The following is a 22,834-nucleotide window of genomic DNA, read 5'->3' on the forward strand; positions in this document are numbered from 1 at the left end:
CCACATGTAGATTCCTATATCTCGCAGGTGACAGGAAATCACCCGACTTCTACCGTGTTTAAGCAGGGCTAAGCACTACACGAGCCTGAGCTACATAGGATTCAGGGTATCAAGATCTGGACAAGGATTGGATAACCAATGCAGCAAGTGTTTTCATCCAACGCCTAAACTTAATGCAACAATATATATATGTAACAATAATATTGTAACTGCATTTCGAAAATTAGGAGGCTTAATATGCTCCGGGGCTTGCCTGGGATCCCACACTGAGTCAGTGTTAGTTAGACGACACTCGTTAAGTGAGCATCTCCCGTCCTAGCACTTGTCCAGTCCTTCCACCTTCGGGATAGGTCCACCATACACCGTCTTCAGGTTCGGCTCCAACATCTCGTCCTTCACGTGGTGCATCTAGCGTACCTAGATGAGATGCAAGATGCAAGTGCATGAATATGAAGAATAGTACCATGAGACGCATCACAAATAACAAGCAAGACAAGCATCGTTTACACTAAACACACTTAAGTACTTTGCGATGCTTAACTTAACATCACACAATCTATCATGCTAAGATAACAAAGAATATTATACATGGCACATAAGTCTCACAAGATCTCAGGTGTATTTAACTTAATTACCAAGGACATGAACCACACCTAGCAACATGCAAAGCAAGTCAAGGTGAAGCAACAACTATAACCGGAATATGCCAATTTCTGGACTTGCAAACAACAGCTTCATAAATCAATCATATCTGGAGTTTTATAAATCCAAATGATATAAAACAAGACATTCTGGAAAGCTTAGGAAATTATCCACATTTCATCTTTAATCATCTCAGCATGATTCCTAAGTTATCATGACCAAACATGCTAATCTTTTAAGTCTGCGCAGAATGTAATCAAAATCTGACAGTAGACTTATTAAGCATGCAACTCCTAAACTATCAGACCTAGGATCATGAAAATTTAACACAAGCAAGATAAGATAATCATCTACGACTTTTGTATTTACCAAAACTACAGTAAACATCATTTACACCATGAAACTAGTTGCACAAGTAACACTTGCACCAGCAGCCTAAACAGCAGAGGCACAGCTATGGACAGAAAACTTATAGGAACTTTAGAGAAGCATAAATGGAGTTCTAGACCTCCGACAAACATGATTCTTAACTTTATGGAAAGCTTATAAAGTTACCTACAACTTTCTTATTATCATCTTAAGATGATTTCATAGTTAACAAGGTCAATTAAACCAAGGAAGACATCTATATCCAAAACATGAACAGAAACTGATATGCTACTTTAAACAGCTATAAGTTGAGTTCCACATGTCCAATAAATATGGTTCTGGAATTTTTGGAAAGCTTAACAATTTTTGAACAACTTTGCTATAAACACCTAGAACTAATTCTGCAACTAACAAGGTCACACATGGCACACAAAGCAACCCTGTCTGGGTTTGGGCAGAAACTGCCACAGTACTTTAAACAACTATAGCTAAACACATACTTAACCAAAAATTGTGCTCTTTAGCTTTTTGAAAAGCTTATGAAAATTACTACAACTCATTTATTATCAACAAGGCATGATTCATAACTTAACTGAGCCAAACAATGCATACATGCAGAACTGTCCAGAATAGAAGCAAAGCAGCATATGTCATTTGTTATTTTTCATATCTCTAAATTGATCAAGCCTAAAATCCTGAAATTTTTACCACACATCAAACATCACATGAGTAGCATGCCACAAAAATTTCACTTCATTTGGAGCCCTACAACTGCAGTTATGAAAAAAGACAAATACAACTAGAATTGAAAACCTAGATGCATAAATCCATTTTCACAGCTAAAATTTTAAACTAAAACATGAAAGATTATAGATCTACTGCATAGAAAACTTCACAAGGATTCCAAAAAGTCCTCATTTGCTATTTTACGAATTTCCTATGATTTACTATGAAGTTTCAAAGTTTTACCCGATTTACAACAAATAGGTCCTCGGAAGCACTATTCACTTGAGTCAATGACATTGCAGTTAGGACCCTGACTTTCGTCGAATTTTTGTAGGAGGTCCCTGACGGGATTTTGAACAGGGAGGTCGTCGGGGCTCGCGGAATCCGACCGGAGGAGGCTTAACGGCGGCGGTGAAGTGGAGGAGGAGCACCAGGGTGTCCTCCCGCACTCGCTGGTGGTCTTGGATGGCCGAGAGGCGGTCTGTGGTGGACCGGCCATGAGCACCGGCGGTCGGAAGCGACGGCGGCCGGCGACTGCAGTGCTCCCAGCGTGGTTTTGGACGGCGAGCATGAGCACGGCGTGCAGGAGATGGCGGCGAAGCTGAGGGTGGTGCTCGTGGGGAGTGAGAAAGCTGGGAGCGGCGAGAACGGCTGCGGCGGCGAGCTCTGCTCGGCCATCAATGGCGGACGCGAGCAAGGGCGAGGAGAGAGGCCAGGAGAGCGAGCAGTGGGGGGCGCGGAGCGTCTGGGAGCGGCTCAGCGTCCACAAAACGCGAGGAGGAGGCAAGGCACGCGGCAGGAGGTGGGGGCGCTCGGCTCGCATGGCTGCCACGCCCTGGCCACGCGTCGGCATTTTGACGAGCAGGTGGCGAGCGCGATCCAGCGCGTCTTGGAAGCCGTTTTTGGGCTGGTTCGGTTGGGAATTTGATGGTGGGCCTTTAACGAAGTTTGATCTCCATCCGATGCTCTACAAATTTCGTTAAAGGTTCATAGCCATTAGAGCAAAGGATTGAGAGATAATTAGGCCCTAATTTGACACTGTCAATGAATTAATGTCGATCAAAGTAAAGCTCGGTTTTTGTTCATTTTGGGAGGTCAAACTTGGTCCAATTGATCCCATCTTTGGGTATCCTCTTCTCCAAATAATTATCTCCAACTTTTATTTTTGGACCAACTCAAGTTGCTTAGCAAAATTTGGAGAACGCGGAATGCCAATGGCGACGACGATGAATTCCAGACTTAGAAAAATTCTAAGTCTGAAAATAGCCGCTGGTTCAATTTTCGAGCCTCTGTTTGACTTAGTTCCAAGTTGATCTGGCTTTTGTTCCAAAAACAAAGTTTGTTCTACATGATATGGACTACAACTTTCATTTAAGGTCCAACCTCAAAATTGGTATAAAACCTACTATTCTACTTTGACCAAAATAGGATCACGATGAAGCTTATATTATCCTTTTTGATCCATTGGTGCATTTTCTGGCCACCTGCTCAACATGAACCCTTCATAACATTTGTTCATGAGTGCAAGTAGAGTTGTTTGAGCAAGGTACCAAGGTTTGGTTGACTTCATAGGTTTCCATCCACTTGATAAAGCAATTCATGCAAATATATGACTTATCATTTCATGTGACTTTTTGATTCCAAACTTCATGAAACTTTTCCACGGGTCTAGATGGATGCATGTGGATGTAATGTACATGGAAGAAGCATGTTTAGCATTACTCTTGCATAATCTTAACAAGGGTCCATATGTAAGCAAATGTGTGTGGCCCAAGTTTAAGTTGAAGCTCCATCATGTAGATTTGATCTTGACACCTTGATTACCACTTGACGTGTCATGTTTGAGCTCAAACCTATTGCTTAACTGATGATAAACACCTGGGGTGTTACAGCTGATTCCAGAGAAGAAGAATAGCTGGACAGAGAAGCCCGAGAACCTAGAGCAGATCGCCGAACTGCTCGGGATGATCCCTTGGGGAAAGCTAGATGGCCCAAGTGTTGTCGGGAACTTCATCAGCCGAAGGATCCAGCCCTGCCAGAAGAGGGTTCATCCAGGCTTCGAGTACCAGGGGAGCGCCGATCCGACAAGGACCAGGAAGGAGCCGCTCGACAAGATGGAAATTAAGGCCAGGATTGGGGAGCTATTCAACCTGGCCGATCCCAATTACGTCAGGCTGAACGACATCGAGCACGCCTTCAAGCTGGCTCGACCTTCCCCAAAGGTAAATGATGCCTCCTTTTAACTGTAGAGTCATGTTGTAACAAGAAATTGACTGTTGTCCCCGCTTTGTGTCGCAGTGTAATGGTCGTGAACGGGCAGCAGTGTTCGTGTCGCCTCCCCCCGGTGTAGATTGGCCGCAAGCTGCTGGCCCAACCGCCCAGACCAGCGCCAGGACCGACGACGTCCACTGGGCGGCACTCGAGACTGTGGGGGACGCATCGACCAGAGCCGCTGGCAAACGTCCGGCGGCCAGCAAACGATGCCAAGCCATCTTCCCCCTTTCAGACGACGAAGCAGAGGATGCGGACATCTTCTGGCTCGTCCCTCGAAAGAGGAGAAGACAAATGGGGTCATCGGAGCAGGGTGGCTCCTCCGTGCCAGTAGTGGTCGCATCACCGACCACTGCAACACAGAGGACAAGCGAGGGAAACATCGAGCATCAAACCCCGACGCCTGTACCGGAGGTGGAAAAAGACCCGGTGGAACCTGCCGAGCACGCGGAGCAGGGGCGGTCGAGGAGACGCTCCTTCGCCACATCATTCCACAAATCGAGGCTGTAAGTATCTATATCCTTGATTTAAGCTTGTAATTTGCATTGGATACTATTATCTTCTGAACTTGTCTCTGATATATTAGGTCGGCGTCCACCGAGAACCCCGACCAGCTAGCCGGGTGCGGCACAACTTCGCCAGCAATGGCGGGACAAACTGCCCAGCAGCCAGCCGTGGAGGAGCCTGTAGTAGGAACTCCGCCTGAACCTCAGCAGGCGGACGACCAGACGCCAGTCCCCGAGCGGCTGGTCGAGAAGACAGCCGAGCAGAGTACAAGTGCTCCGAGCACGAACCCTGCTGAGGCGGATACCATGGCGCCAAGGGAGCCGGATCTAGCCGAGGAGCAGCAGCCAGAAGTGGCCTAGAGCATTCTTACCGACGCGACGGCTCGTGGAAAAGCCCTGGTGGTCGTGGAGTCTGCAGACTCCAGACCAGCGCCGCCTCCCGAACAGGAGGCTGAAGAGGAAGAAGTAGAAGAGGTCCTGGGCCGTCCCCAAGACAGGCGACAACATATATATGTGTCGCGCTATCGGAACGACGAATGGGTTATGCACGAAGAAATCCCAGAGATCGAAGAGACCCTAAGAGTCGAACGGGCGGCCAAGCATCTGGTGACAGAAGTCTAGGTATGTTTGGTTTGAATCCTTGACCCTGTTATGTAGTCGAACTGTCTGACTTAGCTTGTCTGTATGTAGGACTTGATGAAAACCGCAAAATACCGAAAGAGGTGCTTCGACCAGATTGAAGGAATCACGGCGACCAATAAAGAACTGGCGGCCGAAGTGGAACGCTTGCGGCGCCAACTTGAAGCCACCGACCAGGAGAGGACAGATCGAGAAACACAGAACCAAAACCTGGTCGGCCAGCTCAATAACAAAGAGCTGGAGAAAACAAGTAAAGTTTCATCTTATCATAGCAAGTGCAGGACTTGTGTTGTTGTATTCTTGGTAGTAACAGCTGTAATGCAGGTTTAGAAGCTGAAGTGGCCCGTCTCCAAGGGGAAAATAGCCGTGTGACCGCAGAGTGTGGTCGCCTGAAGGAGGACAACGTGAAGCTAGCACGCAGCCAGTCTCAACTCCAAGACCACACCAACAAAATGAAGGAGGAACTAAAAAGTAAGTATTCCAGATCACCTTTCTCATTCTGTTGCCCACCTTGCCTTGTCGTGTTATCACATTTGGTGTTTTGTACTGTGTGCAGTTTTGAAAGTCAATGCCAAGAAGCACCTAGAGGCCGTGATCAAAGAGCGTGACGACTGGAAAGCACGATGCCTCAAGGCCACCGAGGAGCGGGACACGTGGAAGAACCGGTGCCAAGAAGTGGCAACTGGCATTGTGCCCGTCCTCGACCTTATCGACCCGGCGCTCACAGAGGAAGAGCCGAGGACGCCCCAGCTCGGACTGGTCGAGAGATGCAGACAAGCGTGGGGATGGTTCCAAGAGTTCGTGAAGGAGGCTGGTGAGTACACGGGTGCCCATGTACTAAGCATGGTGCGTGCCCACTACCCCCTGATCGACCTCAAGCGCCTGGAGGCTGGGTACCCGAAGGAGGTAGACCCAGACACGGCAGAGGAACTTCGGACGGCCCAGCTAGACTTGTCGTCAAAGATAATTGGCGATATTAACCTGTGTGGAGGTGGGACAGCACCTGTACAGGGTACGCCATCGACGAGTCAGCTGGAAATGCCATCAGCTGCAAGCCAACCAACTAAGCCTGCGGTCTCGACCAGCCAGGCACCGGCGGGGCCATCCCCTTCAGCTCGACTAGCACAAGAGTCCCCGGGACTCGAGTAGGGTATCGGAAGCGGCGAGCAGTAAGTGCCCTGCGCCCCGACCAGCCAATGTAATAGGCTTAGAGCTGTAGAAGGAGGACATAGTTGTGTTATTGTGAACTTGAGCCTCTTCAGGCAAGCTTGTAATAACGTAACTGTATATTATTATAAGCTTGTTTGCTTTGTAGAAAGCGTATTTAAGCTTGATACTTTATGTTGGTGTAACTAAGTAAGAACATATTAACGTTCTATTTAGTTGTACCATCGTTCTCGACACATCATCCCGAAAAGTTTGTGCGGCCCTAGTTTTCCATGTGGTCGGAGTGTGAGGTCTGGTGACCTGTGCACACGTAGACGCAGACAAGTTAAACCAAGGGAGACCTGCCGATCACCCGTAACGTAGAGAGCGGATCCCATGCACGTATTAGGAGGAACCGGAGACAGGGCCTGCTCCGAAAACCGTAGAAGGGGTGGTGGTCGGCTTTTACTGGCTAAGTTAGAATAATCATAAAACTCGAAGTGACACATTAGAGTGCTCGGAGAAATCATAATTGCTTTATTGAATTAAATCGAAAGTACAAGAGGAGTACATATCTCAGTAGTTAAGCATAGAAACGTCTGAGCTTGTCGATGTGCCACGAGTTTGGTACGTCCGTACCGTCCAGGTGAGCTAACCTGTAAGACGTTGGTCGTGTGACTTCTTTGATCATGAAGGGTCCCTCCCATGGAGTTGCGAGTTTGTGTACACCAGCCTGGTTTGTCTTCCACTTCAGGACCAAGTCCCCGATCACGAAGAACCGTTCTTTAACATTCTTGTTGTAGTACCTGCGCAAAACAACAAGGTATTTGGCCATACGTACACAAGAATCGAGCCTTTTCTCCTCTACGCTGTTGACTTCTAGCTCCCGTACTTCATTGACCTTGCCCTCGTCGAAGTTCTCTACCCGTGCTGATCTGAAAGCTATATCTGGTGGGAGGACTGCCTCAGCGTCGTAAACCATAAAGTATGGTGAGACGCCGGTGTTACGACTGGGCTGAGTTCGGAGGCCCCAGACCACGGCTGGTAACTCCTTGAGCCATCTTCCGGGAGCTTTGTCGTTTTCTCTGTACATCCTTTTCTTTAGTGCATCCAAGATCATGCCATTTGCCCGCTCGACTTGTCCATTAGCTCTAGGGTGCGTCACCGAGACGTATTTTACTACTATGCTCCTTTCATCGCAGAAGTCCCAAAAAGCGTTCCCTGTGAACTGAGTACCCAGATCAGTAATGATGCTGTTGGGTATGCCGAAACGGTGAATGACCTGGTCGAGGAACGTGACAGCCTTCTCTGAGGATGCCTATACTAGAGGCATATATTCTATCCACTTAGAAAATTTGTCAATCAGCACGAAGACGCATGTAAATTTCCCAGGAGCCGGTTTGAAAGGCCCGATCATGTCCAGTCCCCAGCATGTGAAGGGCCAAGAGGCTGGAATCATCTGGATCTCATGTGCTGGTACATGGATTCTCTTGGCGAAGAACTGACAACCCTCACAGCGGCGGACTAGCTTCTCTGCGTCGGCTACTGCTGACGGCTAATAGAACCCTGCTCGGAAAGCCTTATCGACCAGTGTTCTTGAGGCCGCGTGGTTGCCGCAGGAGCCAGAGTGGATTTGGTCCAGGAGATGCTCGCCTTCCTCCTAGGTTATACACTTCATCAAGATTTCCTCCTTTGCGTTTTTGCGCCATAACTTGCCATCGACGAGCAGATACTGTTTACTGCGACGCATCAGGCGCTCGTTTTCTGTTCGATCAGTATAACCGCTGCCATCTGTTAAGTACTTGATGAAAGGTGTTCTCCAGTCTGGCTCATGAGTGGTCGGAGGCGGCTCGGTTGTGCTCGGCGTCGGGACCGTAGCCACTAATTGCTTGTCTGGAGCTTGGTCGACCGCGGAATCTTCGTCATCAATGGAAGGCGTGAGCAGGTCCTGGACGAATACGCCATGTGGGATCTTGGCTCGGGATGATCATAACTTTGATAGCGCATCCGCTGCTTGGTTCTTGTCCCGGACCACGTGTATGTACTCGATGCCATAGAACCTACCCGCCAGCTTTCTTATCGATTTGCAGTATGCATCCATCTTTTCGCTGGTCGTGTCCCAGTCCTTGTTGAGTTGGTTGATGACCAGAGCCGAGTCTCCGTAGACGTAGAGACGTTTAACACCAAGCTCAGCCGCGATGCATAAACCATGAAGGCATGCTTCATATTCGGCAGCATTATTAGATGCCGGGAAATAAATCCTGAGGACGTACCGAAGCTGCTCCTTGGATGGTGACACGAAAAGAACTCCTGCTCCCGCACCGTCAATGTTGAGAGAGCCGTCGAAGTACATCGTCCAATATTCGTTAGATCCCGGGGAGGCAGGCGTGCTTAAGTCTGTCCACTCGACGATGAAATCGACGAGTGCCTGAGACTTGATTGTAGTACGGCTTGCAAATTCCAAGGAGAAGGGGCATAGCTCCATTGCCCATTTGACGATACGCCCGTTCGCATCCTTATTGCGGATGATGTCCCCCAAAGGGTACTCGGTCATGACCACCACACGATATCCGTCGAAGTAATGTCTCAACTTTCGGGATGTTATCAGTATGGCGTAGAGCAGTTTCTGAATCTGTGGGTACCTGGTCTTAGATTCGTTGAGTACCTCACTGACGAAATAAATTGGCCGCTGTACCTTATAGGCGTGGCCCGGCTCGTCGCGCTCGACCACCATGGTAGTGGAGACCACCCGATTGGTTGCTGCAATGTAAAGTAGGAGGGTTTCGTCTTCTCTAGGAGCAGTGAGGACTGGAGGTGATGTAAGGTAATGTTTTAGCTGCGTGAAGGCAGCGTCTGCTTCTTCCGACCACTCAAACTTCTCGGATGCTTTGAGCAGTTTGAAAAACGGTAGCCCTTTTTCTCCTAATCTTGATATGAAACGGCTTAGAGCGGCCATGCATCCGGTAAGCTTTTGGACATCTTTCACCTTTTTGGGGGGCTTCATGTCTAAGACATCTTTTATCTCGTTTGCGAGGCAGGCCTGAATGGCGCGTTGGTATGTAGCCCCGGCGTTCTTGAGCCCGAACGACATAGTCGTGTAGCAGTAGGCGCCGAAAGGCGTGATGAAAGACGTCTTGATCTGATCGTCCTTTTTGAGAGCGATCTGGTGATAACCAGAGTAGCAATCGAGAAAGAAAAGCAGCTCGCAACCGGCGGTTGAATCTACGACCTCGTCTATGCGAGGTAAGCCGAAGGGGTCCTTAGGGCAGTGTTTGTTGAGATCAGTGTAATCAACGCACATTCTCCATTCATTATTCTTTTTGCGTACAAGAACCGGGTTGGCTAACCACTCCGGATGATACACTTCTTTAATAAATCCGGCTGCCAGAAGCCGTGTAACTTCTACCCTAATCGCCTCCTTTTTGTCGCGAGCGAACCGTCGTAGCTTCTGCTTGATTGGTTTGGCCTTGCTGTTGACATTTAAGAAGTGCTCGATCAAGTTCCGAGGTACACCGGGCATGTCGGCAGGTTTCCATGCGAACACATCCACGTTGCTCCTCAAGAACCCGACGAGCGCGTCTTCCTATTTGGGATCCAGGTTGGCCCCGATAAGGGCCGTTTTGCTGGAGTCGCCATCGACCAGCTGGATCACCTTGTGCTCCTTTGACTTGATGTTCTTGCGCGGAGTCTCGAGGTCTGGGATCTCCAGGTGGTCGGCTGAGGCCTTCTTAGCGTCGAGCACGGTCTCGGCCATGCGAATAGAGAGGTCGTGGGCCTCTGCTATTTTGAAGCTGTCGTCCTCGCAGGTGTAAGCTGCGTATACGTTGCCCCTGAGGGTTAGGACTCCTTTCTCGGTAGGCATCTTGAGCACCAGATACCTGTAATGAGGTATGGCCATGAACTTGGTGAGTGACGGTCGACCGAGAATAGCATGGTAGGTGCCATCGAAGTCAGCGACCACGAAATTGACGTAGTCGGTGCGGAAGTGGTCCGGAGTCCCAAATTGCACAGGTAGCGTGATCTGCCCGAGAGGTGTAGAGCTCTGTCCGGGGAGAACGCCCCAGAACTGTGCCTCGTATGGCTTCAGGTCCGTCTGGGCTATTTTCAGGGCGGGCAGGCTGTTCCTGAACAGTATATCGATGGAGCTGCCGCCGTCGATAAGTACCCTGTCGAACTGAACCTTGTTGATACAAGGATTGAGGACCAGGGGAAAACGCCCTGGCTCAGGTATGGCGGCCCATTGGTCCTTCCTGCTGAAGTAGATTTCACGGTGAGACCACGGAGGGAGCCGCGGATCGGTGAGAAGGTTGTCGGTGTTTGCCACGTTCAAGCAAGCGCGGGCGAGCAGCTTGCGTTCTCGTTTGGTCTCAATGGACACCTTGCCGCCGATGATGGTGTGCACGCGATCAGTTGGCTTGACGTATTTATGACGAGGGTCTGCATCGTCGTCGTCGTTATCCTCGTTGCGCTGTTCCCCTGCGTCGTTAGGCTTGTCGGACGTATCCGGAATCTGTTGACGCGTGTAGATAGTTTTGAGGACACGGAAATTCTCCATGGTATGGTTCGACTTAGGATGGAGCTGGCAGGGCCCCTTCAATGCTTTGGCATAGTCGTCTTCGTAGTTACGACGTCCGCCCCCCTTTTTAACAGTATTGACCTCGCCGTCGTCTTCCCGAGCGCGCTTGCTCCTGTAATCGTCACGGCGGTTACACCGCTAATTACGTTGGTCACGGTGGTCGCGGGAGTCGTTGCGCTGGTTGCGGCGGTCAAAATTGTCGTTCCGACCACGACTGCCGCGGTAATCGTCGCGGTGTGAGGGGTGATCGGAACGTGGAACCCTTGCTGCTTCTTCAACAATTATCTTTTTAGCGTCGTCGGCATCCGCGTATTTCTTGGCGGTGGCCAGGAGCGCTGTGACTGATTCAGGTCTCTTCCGGAGGAGCTTGTCCCTTAGGGCGTCGTGGAAGCGGAGACCAGTGACGAAAGCCTCGATTGCCTCGTTGTCGGAGATTGATGGGACCTTGATGCGCATCTCCGAGAAACGCCGAACGTACTCGCGCAGTGGTTCGTCTTTCCGATCTCGGATCCGTTGCAGATCGTACTTGTTGCCGGGTTGTTCACAAGTAGCAATGAAATTGTCGATGAAGGCCTGCTTGAGCTCCTGCCAAGAATCAAAATAATTTGTCGGCAAGCTAACCAGCCATTGGTGACCTGCATGACCAACAGCGACTGGGAAGTAGTTAGACATGACGTGCTCGTCAGCCATGGCTGATCGGCACGTAGTTTCGTAGAGCATGACCCATAATTCGGGGTTTTCCTTGCCGTCGTACTTCTGGAGTTTCTCGAGCTTGAAATTCTTGGGCCATATGACTTGGCGAAGGTGTGGAGTAAACTGCTTCAGACCCGGCGGGCCGTGGGCAGTGCCATATTCCATACGGCGATAGCTTTCATGAGATGCACGATCGTTGGCTCTCTAGTTGATGCGAGCGCGCAGGTCACGTCCACCGAGGTAATGGCGGAGATCGTTATTGCCATCGCGGCGATCTCGATTGCCATCTGGGTTAGCCCTGCGACCGTGGTTATCACGGCGATTGTCGCGGTTTTCTCGGCGGTTGTCATCTCGAACGTCGTGGCGGTTATCCTCCCGGCGGCGGTTGTCGTCCTGACCACCATCATGACCACCGTTTCCACCTTGCCGGTTGTCCGATGGGTCGTTGTTACGCGAGCCACGTTGGTTGAGTGGCTGTGAGCGACTTGAGTATTGGCGGCTGTGGCTTGATTCGACTGAAACGGATGGAGCCCGGGCTTGGTTCATCATCTCTGCAGTCTGAGCCATAGCAGCCGTCAGATAAGCTTGTTTGTCGTCGCGAACTGCCTGGGTCTCGGGAGTGTTGGGTAGCCGCTGTATTGTCGCCATGGCGACGGCTACGTTGGCGCTTGGAGTCTTGAAGACTTGTTTGTCCCCCACCCTGTCGAAAGCATTGTTGAGGTCACGTGGCTGGACCCTTATGCGTCGTGCCTCCTGGTCTGCTTCAGCTTCGATCTGTCGGCGATTAAACCGGTCAATATTGCGTGCTTCGCGAGCAGTTCTTTCTTGTTCTGTTTCGCCAACTGCTGGCGGCTCGTCATTGCTGACAACATGGATCAAATCCCCTCGTCTTGGCGGGAAAGACGGAAATTGGGGAAAACCCGGGGCGTGGTCTGGCAGATCCAGGTCGTATTTGACGCCTTCATCTACGTGATGCTGAAGCTCGGTGTGGACAGATGCATTAGATGCGATGCCAGACGAGGAGCTGGAGTCGCCCTCCCGGACTGTGTGGACGGATCCTTCTTGATAATCTTCAATCCGAACCATGTTGACGAAGTTGCGTGGCTTTGGCTGAGGTCGGTGCATAAAGCACAGATCCGAGCGGCGTTGTAGGTTGTACGCGTAGATGGAAGCAGCGTCCCGCAGGCCGTAGGGTTGGACCTGGTGGTTCTCCGTCGAAGCTTCGTATTCGGAGAGCCGGAGACCCGTTGCGAGGGTCGGCTGGCGACGAGCGGAGCGCCCCTCAGGGGTAGATATGACCACGAGATCTGTTCCGAGTCGCGTAGGACGACTGGTCTGAGCTGGTCGGATAGATCTATTGTGGGTAGCGGTTACCTGCTCATTAGGTTGACTTTGAATCGTACTTACCAGAGTTAGGGTTTCAGTTAGTTTGGTGCCGACCCGATCGATGGAGTCGAGCATGTCGGTGTTGTCGATCTGCTTCCCTTTGTAGCGGGGAAGCGGATGACGGGTTGTCGGCGTGGCTGAAGGTGACGTAGGCGTGGTCGAAGCCAGATGTACCGTGGTCGGAGCCAGATCCATAGTGGTCGGAGCCGTAGCCGTAGTGGTCGGAGTCGTAGCCGATGCAAGTGAAGTAGTGGTTGGCGCAGACTGAATCCACGCTTCCTCCGTAATCATGGCGATGGCGTCGTCGGAGCCGGTGGTCCAGGTGATCTGGCCGACGGTGAACGTGAGGCCGTTCGGCGTAGCCATGGAGCCGGAGATGATGACCATCTTATTTGCTTGGAGAGCAATACGCACACCCCCTACCTGGCGCGCCACTGTCGACAAAATATGGTCGGCAGTCTACCTAGGGGTATGCCCAAGGTAGTAGATTATCGGCAGACAGATGCGCAAGCCACAAACAAGACGGTGACGCAAGACAGACACGAGGCTTTATCCAGGTTCGGCCGCCAAGAAGGCATAATACCTACGTCCTGCGTCTGATTGGTATTGCTGTACGTCAATGAGAGATGTTTCTTAGAGGGATCCCCTGCCCGCCTTATATAGTCCGGGGGGCAGGGTTACAGATCTGGAAACTAATCCTAGTCAGTTACAATTGCCATATGTGGCCGGATAAGGATTCCTATTCTAACCGACCAGGATCCTGCTTGATCGCCAAATCCGCCTTGACTCCTTGCGCGGGACTCCAACTAGGTTGGCTGGGCCGCACGTCGTCTTTCGGATGGACCGGACCCATCGATCCGGGCCGGCCCAAGCTTAGCCATAGGGGTATAGGGGTTAATACCCCCACAGTGCGCCGTGCAGCCAAGCAGATCGGCTGCTCCACCTTGAGGTCGAGCAGGTACAACCGATTTCGGGACTTCTTCACCTTGGCAAGAAGTCGTTGCTGAAAGCTCTAGTTTGGTTTTGGTTAATTGATGAAACCCTAAGTGCTAACCTAGTTTATCAAGATGATTATGAGATAGGTAGCACTACTCCAAGTGATGAAACAATGGCGAAGATCATGACAATGGTGATGGTCAAATGCTTAAACTTGGAAAAGAAGAAAGAGAAAAACAAAAGGCTCAAGGCAAAGGTATAAAATGTAGGAGCCATTTTGTTTTAGTGATCAAGACACTTAGTGAGTGATCACATTTTAGCATAGATTGCCGTACTATTAAGAGGAGTGAAACTCGTATCGGAATGCAGTTATCAAAGTGCCACTAGATGCTCTAACTCATTGCATATGCATTTAGGATCTAGTGGAGTGCTAAAACCTTTGAAAATATTTGTGAAAACATGCTAACACTTGTGCACAAGGTGATACACTTGGTGGTGTTGGCATATCTACAAAGGAGGTAGTGTTTGCAGGTGTTTGCAGGGTTGAGATGGATTCGGCGCTTTCGGGAAAATGAAATGCCTAATTTCTATTGCGCCGGATGCAAAATTCTTGGTGGTTGGCACATTTGAGCAAGGGTGAAGAAGTTAGAGTTGAAATGGAGTTGGTCGAAATGATGCTGGCGTCGGTCTACTGACCGGACGCTGGGTCACTCAGCGACCGGACGCTGAAAGGCTGCGTCCGGTCGAGCTGTCAGACGGCACAGTGGCTAGGGTATTGCACCGGACGCTGGTCTGTGTCCGGTCAAGGTGGACCGGACGCGTCCGGTCGAAAAAATATGCCTCGGGGAGCTTACTGGAAACGACCGGACGCTGGGGCTTCAGCGTCCGGTCAGTATGACCGGAGCGTCCGGTCAGAGCGCGTTTTGCCCAGTGAAGGGGTATAACGGCTCTATTTGATTGGGACTCTATTTATAGCCCCATGGCCGGTTCAAGGGAGCACTCTTGCACATTTTCATTGACATAGCAACCTTGTGAGCTTAGCCAAAGTCCTCCCACTAATCTCCATCATTGATTCATCATCTTTGTGAGATTGGGAGAAAATCCAAGTGCATTGCTTGAGTGATTGCATCTAGAGGCACTTGATATTCGTGTTGCGCTGCGGATTTCCCTTGTTACTCTTGGTGGTTGCCACCACCTAGACGGCTCGGTGCAGCGGTGGAGGATCGGCACGAGTTGGTGATTGTTCGTGGCCGTCTCCGGTGATTGTGAGGGGAGTTGTACCTTCCCCGGCGGAGCGCCGAAAGGTAACTCTAGTAAATTGCTCGTGTCATTGAGTTACCTCACTTGTGGGTCGGTTCTTGCGGTGTCCAATCGTATGGACGAGGTTTGTGAAACACCTCTTAGCCGCCGAACCACCAAGTGTTGGTCAACACAACGGGGACGTAGCGTGTTGGCAAGCACGTGAACCTCGAGAGAAAATTGTTTGTCTCTTGTTCTTGGCATTCTCCCGGTGATTGGCTATATATTCATCTTGTGATTGGTTCATCCCCTACACGTCGGTATAATCATCCTACTCACTTATTTACATTCTTGCAAACTAGTTGATACAAGCTTTTTAGTGTAATTAGAATTGAGAGCTTGCTTTATTAGTTACATTCATCTAGTTGAGCTCTTTAGAGTAGCAAGATTGAGAGCTCTTAGTGAGTAATTATATAGCAAGTTTGTGTGCCTAAGTAATCATTGCAACTAGAGTTGTTGGATAGGTGGCTTACAACCCTTGTAGAGCTAGAGCAAATTTGCATTACGCTATTTGTCATACTAATCAAATTGCTCTAGTTGATTTGTAGATTCTTAAATAGGCTATTCACCCCCCTCTAGTCATATTAGGACCTTTCAGTAGCGGGGGAGCGGGCGGCAAATTGTTAGCGAAGGCGACCTCGGAGGTGGTTTCGAGATCGGATCCGTAGTCACAGGTGTTGGGGTGATTGGCGCAGTATTGATCTGCACCGGCTCGATGAGCTCTTCGACTCTATCAATGTTGATGATCCACGAGAGCGTCCGGTCAAAGCGTCCGGTCAGAGCGGCTCAAGTTTAACTCAGAATGACACGTGGCTTACATCTGTGGACCGGACGCTGTGTCTAGGGTCCGGTCAGTATGACTGGAGCGTCCGGTCAGAGCGCGATTTGCCCAGTGAAGGGGTATAACGGCTCTATTTGATGGGGGCTCTATTTATAGCCCCATGGCCGGCTCAAGGGATATCTCTTACACATTTTCATTGACATAGCAATCTTGTGAGCTTAGCCAAAGTCCTCCCACTCATCTCCATCATTGATCCATCATCATTGTGAGATTGGGAGAGAATCCAAGTGCATTGCTTGAGTGATTGCATCTAGAGGCACTTGGTATTCGTGTTGCGCTGCGGATTTCGCTTGTTACTCTTCGTGGTTGCCACCACCTAGACGGCTCGGTGCAGCGGTGGAGGATCGGCACGAGTTGGTGATTGTTCGTGGCCGTCTCCGGTGATTGTGAGAGGAGTTGTACCTTCCCCGGCGGAGCGTCGAAAGGTAACTCTAGTAAATTGCTCGTGTCGTTGAGTTACCTCACTTGTGGGTCGGTTCTTGCGGTGTCCAATCGTGTGGACGAGGTTTGTGAAACACCTCTTAGCCGCCGAACCACCAAGTGTTGGTCAACACAACGGGGACGTAGCGTGTTGGCAAACACGTGAACCTCGGGAGAAAATCGTTTGTCTCTTGTTCTTGGCATTCTCTCGGTGATTGGCTATGTATTCATCTTGTGATTGGTTCATCCCCTACACGTCGGTATAATCATCCTACTCACTTATTTACATTCTTGCAAACTAGTTGATACAAGCTCTTTAGTGTAATTAGAATTGAGAGCTTACTTTATTAGTTACATTCATCTAGTTGAGCTCTTTAGAGTAGCAAGATTGAGAGCTCTTAGTGAGTAATTATATAGCAAGTTTGTGTGCCTAAGTAATCATTGCAACTAGAGTTGTTGGATAGGTGGCTTACAACCCTTGTAGAGCTAGAGCAAGTTTGCATTACGCTATTTGTCATACTAATCAAATTGCTCTAGTTGATTTGTAGATTCTTAAATAGGCTATTCACCCCCCTCTAGCCATATTAGGACCTTTCAGTAGCGGAGGAGCGGGCGGCAAATTGTTAGCGAAGGCGACCTCGGAGGTGGTTTCGAGATCGGATCCGTAGTCACAGGTGTTGGGGTGATTGGCGCAGTATTGATCTGCACCGGCTCGATGAGCTCTTCGACTCTATCAATGTTGATGATCCACGAGAGCGTCCGGTCAAAGCGTCCGGTCAGAGCGGCTCAAGTTTAACTCAGAATGACACGTGGCTTACATCTGTGGACCGGACGCTGTGTCTAGGGTCCGGTCAGTATGACTGGAGCATCCGGTCAGAGCGCGATTTGCCCAGTGAAGGGGTATAACGGCTCTATTTGATGGGGGCTCTATTTATAGCCCCATGGCCGGCTCAAGGGATATCTCTTGCACATTTTCATTGACATAGCAATCTTGTGAGCTTAGCCAAAGTCCTCCCACTCATCTCCATCATTGATCCATCATCATTGTGAGATTGGGAGAGAATCCAAGTGCATTGCTTGAGTGATTGCATCTAGAGGCACTTGGTATTCGTGTTGCGCTGCGGATTTCCCTTGTTACTCTTGGTGGTTGCCACCACCTAGACGGCTCGGTGCAGCGGTGGAGGATCGGCACGAGTTGGTGATTGTTCGTGGCCGTCTCCGGTGATTGTGAGAGGAGTTGTACCTTCCCCGGCGGAGCGTCGAAAGGTAACTCTAGTAAATTGCTCGTGTCGTTGAGTTACCTCACTTGTGGGTCGGTTCTTACGGTGTCCAATCGTGTGGACGAGGTTTGTGAAACACCTCTTAGCCGTCGAACCACCAAGTGTTGGTCGACACAACGAGGACGTAGCGTGTTGGCAAGCACGTGAACCTCGGGAGAAAATCGTTTGTCTCGTCTTTGGCATTCTCCCGGTGATTGGCTATACATTCATCTTGTGATTGGTTCATCCCCTACACGTCGGTATAATCACTCTAATCACTCATTTACATTCTTGGAAACTAGTTGATACAAGCTCTTTAGTGTAATTAGAATTGAAAGCTTGCTTTATTAGTTACATTCATCTAGTTGAGCTCTTTAGAGTAGCAAGGTTAAGAGCTCTTAGTGAGTAATTACATAGCAAGTTTGTGTGCCTAAGTAATCATTGCAACTAGAATTGTTAGATAGGTGGCTTGCAACCCTTGTACAGCTAGAGCAAGTTTGCATTACGCTATTTGTCATACTAATCAAATTGCTCTAGTTGATTTGTAGATTCTTAAATAGGCTATTCACCCCCCCTCTAGCCATATTAGGACCTTTCAGTTGCTCCCGGTCCCTGATCCTGAGGACACCGTCCTTAATCAGTACCTTGCTGCCGCGCTCATCCAGCTGGCCAATGCTGATGATGCTTGAACGCAGCTGCAGGATGTAGTACACATCCGTCAGCGCGCGATGATCATCGTTCTGGCACCTGAAGATGATGCTGTCGCGCCCTCGGATCGTCACCCTTGAGCCGTCACTGAACTTCACCGTGCCGGTCATGTCGTTGTCGAGCTCGGAGAAGGCTGCCTTGGAGCCTGTTATGTGGTTGCTGGCGCCGGAGTCCAGGTACCACCGCTGCTCCTTCTTGCCGCCCACACGTCCGAGGTGGACTTGGGCGCGCGGTTCGTCGAGGTTGATAGCCTTCCCATGCCCTTTCACTGCCATCTCCTCTCCCTTCTCCTTGGCCTCAACGTCGTGCAGTGCACAGAACATCGCCATCAGGAGAGTGGCCTCATGATCATCATCAGCCTGCGTCAAATGAGCCTCAGCCTTCTTCTCCTGCTTGCGATTTGGGCACTCCTTTGCCCAATGACCCGTCTTCCCGCAGCGTCGACAGGCGTTGGGGTCGACCTTCTTCTTCTTCTCCGAAGAAGCCTTGCCGCGGCGCTTGCCATCGCCACCGCGGCTGGAGGAGGCTTCCCCGGACTTCTTCCTCCGGGCAGTCTACTCCTCCTCTATCAGCAGCAGCTTGCCGCTATCCGTCGTTGCTGTGGCCTGCTCCATGCGCTCGTCCACCGCCCGCCGATGGCCTGTCACATTCTTAATGGTGAGGGTGGACAAGTCCAGCATTGTCTCTATGGAAAGAGCGATCTAGATGTACTTCATCGGCATGGAGTGGAGGTACTTGGAGACCGCCTCTTCTTCATCGATGGTGACGCTGTGGCTTCTCAGCTTGCTGATGAGCGACTGCAGGCGGAGGGAAAAGTCCTCCAACGATTCACCATCTTTGAACTTAAGGGTGACGTACTCCTGCTTCAGCAGCTAGGTCGTCGCCTTCTTTGCGCGGTCGGAACCGACGCGCATCGCTGCAATGGCCTCCCACGCCTCCTTAGCAGAGTTCTTCGCCGTCAATGGCTCCATGTACTCTGCTGGTACAGCAGTAAGGATAGCCTCCAACGCTGACATGTCGTCTTCTTCATTGTCGGTGCCCTTGTCAATAGCATTCCAGAGCCGTCGGGCTCTGAGCTTGACCTTCGTGGTCACCGCCCACTCGCCATAGTTGGTGCGAGTCAGCGTCGACCAACTGGTGCCGCTGACCTCTCGCACTATGCGCACGACGACCTCCTGTCATGGCTGGACAGCCACAGCAGCGCCGCTGCTGTCGCCCATCTCCAAACCGTCCGTCATCGCCAGCGGTTAGTCCGGCGACGGCGTTTGTACGGCTTTAGTACCACTTGTTAGCCCCTCAATCTTCGAAACGGGTGAGCCGACCACTCCCCGACGTTGCCGACCACACACTATGGCTAGAGGTAGAAGAAGGGAGGGAGAACAGAGCGCACACACACACAACACAAGCACCAGCGTTGGCTGAAGCTCTGCAGAGGAGATGACAAAACTGAACTCGCTCTCTTTACTAAGTTGTAGTGGAAAGCTATATATATAACTCTACCCATCTAATCCTAGTGCATAGACATGTCAGGCTGCCATGCTGTTATAGTGACTAGATGTGACAGTAGGGCTGACTTTGGCGCGTGCCCCTGCTGTGGCTACAGTGCGGTAGGAGAACCTTTCGGCGCCTGCCCCTACAGCGGCTACAGGGAGGGCGGCAGATTACTTTTACACAAGTCAGGCACACAAAACACACACAGAAGGGACTTACTGAGTGAGCCTATTGCTTGTATGTGTGACCTAGTGATGGGGATATGTGCCTTAAGAACTTTAACCCTTTAATGTGTGGTTCTCAATTCAATCTAAAAGTTACTATTTGGTAGCTTTGCCAATACAGTTTTTGTGAAGTTTACTAAAATAAGTACATTGTGAGTTGACTAAAATAAATGGTAACGATGTTCCCAGCAGGCTACACTTAGTATATAATCAATTCACTTTGCAACAATCGGTAGAAGAAAAAACTAATTTCCTTTTTAAGTCAATTGCTATACTTTTCCTGATTTCAATTCCTTTTGGCTCAAGTCAATTGTTGGGATACTATACTATAATACCAAATGTGCTTTGATAAACACCATGTGAGAGGACGAAAAGATGGTTTGAAATTTCAAAAAAACACCATTTTCCTGTAACAAATATAATCTATGGACCCATTTAAGAAACTAGGAAAGATCACAAATAGCGGGAGAGAGATATCAGCACTATACCTCCCCAGAATTGGCTAATAGCTCCAAACTTGTAGCATTTGATATGCTGCGAAGAACATTATGGCCACCTAAAATTTGACAGGCACGAAATATGTTCCGACGACCATGCCTACGGCTGCTCCAATATGGGCCGTAATCATAACAGTTACAATGTTTGCAGTGATCATGGTCTTCACCACTGTCGCCACACCGTTTATCTTCATAACCAGTTAGAATCTCACTGTATTCACAGGTGCTTGCATCACTACAGGTATCACTATCACACTCTGGATCATCTCTAAGTGAAGAGTCACTGTTGTTGTCACTGCCCTCTTCAAGTGCATCCACATCGATGTCTTTATACTCGTATTCATAATCAACATTCAAGAGTCATCAAGAACGACAGTAGCCGTGGCCAGTGAACCCAGATTCTCAAATAAGGGAGCTCGGTGGTGCGGTTTGACACAGTGCAGAGACAACAGGTTCGGAGCAGCAATTGTGAGGTCCCTGATGATCCTGCACTCGATGATGGACAACCTCTTGAGAGAGGAAGACGATATCTCAGAGGCATCCAGATAGCAGCCCTTGAGGTCGAGGACTTCCAAAGAAGGGCAGTGAAAACAGAGCTGCCTTAGCTTCTTCTCACTCAAACGACAACCTGACAGCTTCAGGTGTTCTAGGTGGTATGAGCTGACGTTGACGCGCTCCAGATTAGAGAAGACCTTGTACCGTGGATGCGCGGTAAGGTGGATGACCCGAACCCGAAGCTTAATGGCAAACTGGATCCACATGCCAACATCAACGGTGGTGTAATCCTCCTCGATGTAGTCACTCGCGGGGCTGGAGAGCAGCCGGAGCGTGTCAACCGGCGCAGACGCCTCCCGTTCCAGCAAGAAGCGGTAGACGAACCTGGAGAGCTCCTCGGGGGGGAGCACGGTGGCGGCCGAGGCGCCAGACGCAGGGCGCGGAGGCCCAGAGGTGGCGCCAGCGGCGCAAGAGCACGCAGGTCGGCGCCACCTCCCATGCCCGCAGGAATGACAAGACGTGGTGCAGCAGCGTGTCAGGGAGCGCGCTGAGGCGGTCCGCCGGGGCCGCTGCGTCGGCGACAGACGTATCACCGACGGAGCATAGCTTGGGTTTTTTCGTGGGCATATCGTCGAACACCTGGTCTTCCCTGCATATTGGCAACTTCCTTGCGTGAGGCGTCAACGACGAGTTTCATGAAAATTTGTCTGTGAAGTTGGTTTGCAGCGGCGATGAGATCGAACAAGGGGAGGAATGGATCGAACTTACGGAATTGAATCGTTGCAATAATTGTGGCGAGTTCTTGCCTCCTTCCCTCTTTCAATCCCGCCTGGCGGATGGATTCACGAGACCATCAGTTCTTCAGTAACTTCACAGAAATGGTTGGGTTCACGGTAGTGCTGGGATTTGCCGTGTTCTTGTTGTTGGAGGCTGTCAGAAACCTGCACACAGGCGAGGACGACTCCAGGATGACACCAAAGGCTTCGCTCGAGCGTAGGCCCACAAGGAACCGATGGCCCAACCCCCGCTACGCCAGCCCAACGGGATTGCTTGAGCACTGCTGAAGTGCTGATAAGTGATAACATATACAGTCCTATGTAACAGTGGGGAGAAGAGAGAAGATTATGAAATGATGTATCCAAATATTTAGTTCTAAGCTAAGCACTCTTCCTACGCTACCTGTTCTTCCACTGTTCTTCTACTTCCTCCTTATGGTTGTACTTCTCACAATTGGTATCAGCTTCCTGTCCGAATCCTTGCCTCCGATTCCCCTCACCACCACTTCACCCGCGTCTACAGCGATCCCTAGGAGCCATGGATCCAAACCTCAAGCTCGTTCTGGAGGAGATACAGAAGACGAAGGAGGAGATCGTCCGCCGGTTCGACGACCACGACGCCAGTGGGACCATCGGTTCGTCGATCTAGAGTCCGCCCGCGCCGCTCACGATGCCTCCATCAACACACGTCTCGTTGCCCTCGTGGCCGGCTGCACCACCCTGGATCCAGCCATTGAGTAGCGCCTCTTTGAACTAGAGTTGCTCCGACTCGCGCAGATCTAGTACGAGCATGACAACTGCGTCTCTGCCCTGGAAGCCACTGTCACTGATTTGGGGATCTGGCGCCGGGAGACAAAGCCGTCGTCGACAATCTTTGGCTCGAGGTCTCCAAGCTCTCCAAGCACTGGGACCGCGCAGTGTTCAACACAACGTC

The 22,834-nt window shown here is 50.4% G+C and overlaps 1 protein-coding gene and 1 long non-coding RNA gene across 2 annotated transcripts; one reads left to right on the top strand and one right to left on the bottom strand.

Moving 5' to 3' along the window:
• Positions 1-90: 90 nt before the first annotated feature.
• On the bottom strand, positions 91-22,197 carry LOC136514317 (uncharacterized). Its single transcript, XR_010773604.1, has 3 exons — positions 21,893-22,197; positions 20,621-21,773; positions 91-417 (listed from the first exon to the last, which is right to left on the bottom strand). It is a non-coding gene; the product is annotated as an uncharacterized lncRNA (long non-coding RNA).
• Positions 5,539-6,395, top strand: LOC136511687 (uncharacterized). The gene is made up of 2 exons (XM_066505730.1): positions 5,539-5,624; positions 5,710-6,395. The coding sequence occupies exons 1-2, from the start codon at positions 5,606-5,608 to the stop codon at positions 6,300-6,302; spliced, it is 612 nt and encodes a 203-aa protein (XP_066361827.1). The 5' UTR covers positions 5,539-5,605; the 3' UTR covers positions 6,303-6,395.
• Positions 22,198-22,834: the final 637 nt, after the last annotated feature.

This window comes from Miscanthus floridulus, chromosome 16, assembly GCF_019320115.1.
Source record: "Miscanthus floridulus cultivar M001 chromosome 16, ASM1932011v1, whole genome shotgun sequence".
NCBI lineage: Eukaryota > Viridiplantae > Streptophyta > Magnoliopsida > Poales > Poaceae > Miscanthus > Miscanthus floridulus.